At 37.6% G+C, this 4,273-nt stretch overlaps 1 protein-coding gene across 1 annotated transcript; it reads left to right on the top strand.

Moving 5' to 3' along the window:
* Positions 1-2,150: 2,150 nt before the first annotated feature.
* Positions 2,151-2,955, top strand: LOC106476270 (proline-rich protein 2-like; the record flags this gene model as incomplete). Its single annotated transcript, XM_013936935.2, has 1 exon — positions 2,151-2,955. A coding segment is annotated over exon 1 (676 nt), but the record flags the coding sequence as incomplete, so codon positions are not given.
* Between the last annotated feature and the right edge of the window lie 1,318 nt (positions 2,956-4,273).

Below are 4,273 nucleotides of genomic sequence, written 5' to 3'. Positions count from 1 at the left end.
TGGCTGCGAACATGACCCTATCTCTCTGTAATATCTTAGAAATTATTGTGGCTGCGAACATGACCCTATCTCTCTGTAATATCTTAGAAAGTCTTTCTTGTCGAGTATCTAATTCCTTGGTTTCCTCAAGTCAATAATCTACCTGCTATTATTTGGTACGAACGAAAATGAGAATAAAACTTATCACATAAAACGTGATCACCTACCGCCAATCACAGCTCGTGGATGACTGCTAATGTGGCATTTTTAATTATTATTATTTTAATGAAGATTTCCCATGTCGAGGATCATATTTAAGCTGTAACGACAATATGAGAAACAGACCCGATCCAGACAGTCTGAGCTGTTAACAGGGCATTATTCTACCCATTACATTATAAGCCCAACCTTAACCATGAACTTAGATATAAAGCTGTTTTGTAAAACCAATACTTGATAGACTATAATTGAGTGAAAAACTCATTTCCGTATGTGACGTCACCTTGAATTTAAAATAAGACTATCTAACATGTTGAGGTTATTGTGTAAGGTGACTGGAGGTGTAGGTGTTATTGCGTATGACAACCGAAGGTGTAGGTGTTATTGTGTAAGACAACCGAAGGTGTAGATATCATTGTGTAAGATGACTGGAGGTGTAAGTGTTATTGTATAAAACAACCGAAGTTGTGGGTGTTATTGTGTAAGACAACCGAAGGTGCAGGTGTTATTGTGTAAGATGACTGGAGGTGTAGGTGTTATTGTGTATGACAACCGAAGGTGTAGGTGTTATTGTGTATGACAACCGAAGGTGTAGGTGTTATTGTGTAAAACAACCGAAGGTGTAGGTGTTACACATGTTGTAATGTTATAAATATACATATTACACATGTTGTAATGTTATCAATATATATGTTACACATTGTAATGTTATCAATATACATGTACACATGTTGTAATATTATCAACATACATGTTATACATGTTGTAATATTATCAATATATATGTTACACATGATGTAATGTTGTCAATATATATGTTACACATTGTAATGTTATCAATATACATGTACACATGTTGTAATGTTGTCAGTATACATGTTACACATGTTGTAATGTTATCAACATACATGTTGTAATGTTATCAATATATATGTTACACATTGCAATGTTATCAATATACATGTTATACATGTTGTAATGTTGTCAATATACATGTTACACATGTTGTAATGTTATCAACATACATGTTGTAATGCTATCAACATACATATTACACATGTTGTAATGTTATCAATATACATGTTATACATGTTGTAATGTTATCAATATATATGTTACACATTGTAATGTTATCAATATATATGTACACTTGTTGTAATGTTGTCAGTATACATGTTATACATGATGTAATGTTATCAACATACATGTTATACATGATGTAATGTTATCAATATATATGTTACACATGTTGTAATATTATCAATATATATGTTACACATGTTGTAATGTTATCAATATACATGTTACACATGTTGTAATGTTGTCAATATACATGTTACACATGTTGTATTGTTATCAACATACATGTTATACATGTTGTAATGTTATCAATATACATGTTACACATGTTGTAATGTTATCAATATACATGTTATACATGTTGTAATGTTGTCAATATATATGTTACACATGTTGTAATGTTATCAATATATATGTTACACATTGTAATGTTATCAATATACATGTACACATGTTGTAATGTTATCAATATATATGTTACACATTGTAATGTTGTCAATATACATGTTATACATGTTGTAATGTTATCAATATACATGTTATACATGTTGTAATGTTGTCAATATACATGTTACACGTGTTGTAATGTTGTCAATATACATGTTACACATGTTGTAATGTTGTCAACATACATGTTATACATGTTGTAATGTTATCAATATATATGTTACACATGATGTAATGTTATCAACATACATGTTATACATGTTGTAATGTTATCAATATACATGTTACACATGTTGTAATGTTATCAACATACATGTTATACATGATGTAATGTTATCAACATACATGTTACACATGATGTAATATACATTATTCCACTTCTTACTAATTTCTTACTTTTTTCTTTCCTATGTTTTCAGAGGTGGATAGCTGGAGAAATCCCATTGGTTGCTCTATTCAAGAATTATCGAATCCCAACTCGTCGCGCTTGCGCAGTCGTCCCTAAGATCGGGACTCTCTCGTTTAGTGTGATTCTATCCATAAATCATCAGGACATGAATTCATATTTTACAAACTCGTACCCCGGTGACCACTACAACAGCCAGCCAGTCCAGACCCAACCTAACGGTGGTCCGTGCGAGCAAGGTCCGCGCCAATATCTGGCCCATCCACACTACGGGTCGTCCCCTAACCAAGGAGGAGGTACTTATCCACGTTTCCCTCCTTACGACCGTTTGGAAATTCGACCTATCACTTCGTCACCCAATTCCCCCAGCCCGCCTGGACCTTACTATGGGAACCACTGTGGTCAGCAAGCTCCCGGCCCAACTGGACCACCAGCTCTTCCCCATCCGCCTCAGCCAGCTCACCAGCCAAATCCCCCTCTTGGGCCAATAACACACTCTAATGCTTACGTTACACAAAACGGTCAGAACTGTAGGGGCTCGCCTAATGATCAACACCAAACCATGGCTCAGTATCCCAGCTGCAAGATGCAACAGCAGCCCCCACAGCAGCCACAGCTCCACCACGTCCCGAACGGCGTGCCTAGGCCCGTGTCGTCCGAATGCCAGCAACCCTGCCAGAGCCCTCTTCACTCGGGCCCCCCACCACAACAGATGTATCCATCACCGGCGGCAAATCCGCCCAACTCTCTTACCCCTACAGGCCAGCCTCCTTCATCCGGGGCTCTCCCGAGTCCCCTCTACCCCTGGATGAGAAGTCAGTTTGGTAGGTACCGATAAATAGATTAATTTCCTCTAATTTTCAGTGTGAACAACCATTAGTACCTCTCAGTGTGAACAACCACTAGTACCACTCAGTGTGAACAACCATTAGTATCACTCAGTGTGAACAACCACTAGTACCACTCAGTGTGAACAACCATTAGTATCACTCAGTGTGAACAACCACTAGTATCACTCAGTGCAAACAACCATTAGTATCACTCAGTGTGAACAACCACTAGTACCACTCAGTGTGAACAACCATTAGTATCACTCAGTGTGAACAACCATCAGTATCACTCAGTGTAAACAACCATTAGTATCACTCAGTGTGAACAACCACTAGTACCACTCAGTGTGAACAACCACTAGTACCACTCAGTGTGAACAACCACTAGTACCACTCAGTGTGAACAACCACTAGTATCACCCAGTGTGAACAACCACTAGTACCACTCAGTGTGAACAACCACTAGTATCACTCAGTGTGAACAACCACTAGTACCACTCAGTGTGAACAACCATTAGTATCACTCAGTGTGAACAACCACTAGTATTACTCACTGTGAACAACCACTAGTATCACTCAGTGTGAACAACCATGAGTACTACTCAGTGTGAAAAACCATTAGTATCACTCACTGTGAACAACCATTAGTACCACTCAGTGTGAACAACCACTAGTATCACTCACTGTGAACAACCATTAGTACCACTCAGTGTTAACAACCATTAGTATCACTCAGTGTGAACAGCCATTAGTTTTTCACTCCTGTGTCTGTTCTTTCCCATAATACACCGGTGTATCAGCTCCTTGTAGATCGACAAAAATGAGGAGTTTAATGTAGTTTTCTCCTGATACTTGGCTGTTTTTATCAGTAATGAACACGTTTTTTGTGTTCAACTAAAAACTATAAAATAAACTATTGTTAAAGACCCTCTAAAGAAGTTTTGATAAGATCCTTATCTGATTTCATGTATTAAAAATAAATCCATTTGATAAGAGCGAGGAGGAAGGGGGGGGGTAACGTGTTACAAGCACTATGAAAAATTAATGGTTGTACATCCCAATAACCAGTTCTTCCTTTCCAACTAACACTAGAATTACTGGTGCAGCCACGTGTTATCCATTGGTTTATCATTGAAACCACTAACACTAGAATTACTGGTGCAGCCACGTGTTATCCATTGGTTTATCATTGAAACCACTAACACTAGAATTACTGGTGCAGCCACGTGTTATCCATTGGTTTATCATTGAAACCACTAACACTAGAGTTACTGGTGCAGCCACGTGTTATCCATTGGTTTATCATTGAAAC

Source organism: Limulus polyphemus, unplaced genomic scaffold (genome assembly GCF_000517525.1).
Source record: "Limulus polyphemus unplaced genomic scaffold, Limulus_polyphemus-2.1.2 Scaffold10168, whole genome shotgun sequence".
Taxonomy (NCBI): domain Eukaryota; kingdom Metazoa; phylum Arthropoda; class Merostomata; order Xiphosura; family Limulidae; genus Limulus; species Limulus polyphemus.
Note: the sequence above shows the minus strand (reverse complement) of the source record. Positions and strands in the feature narration are given on the sequence as shown.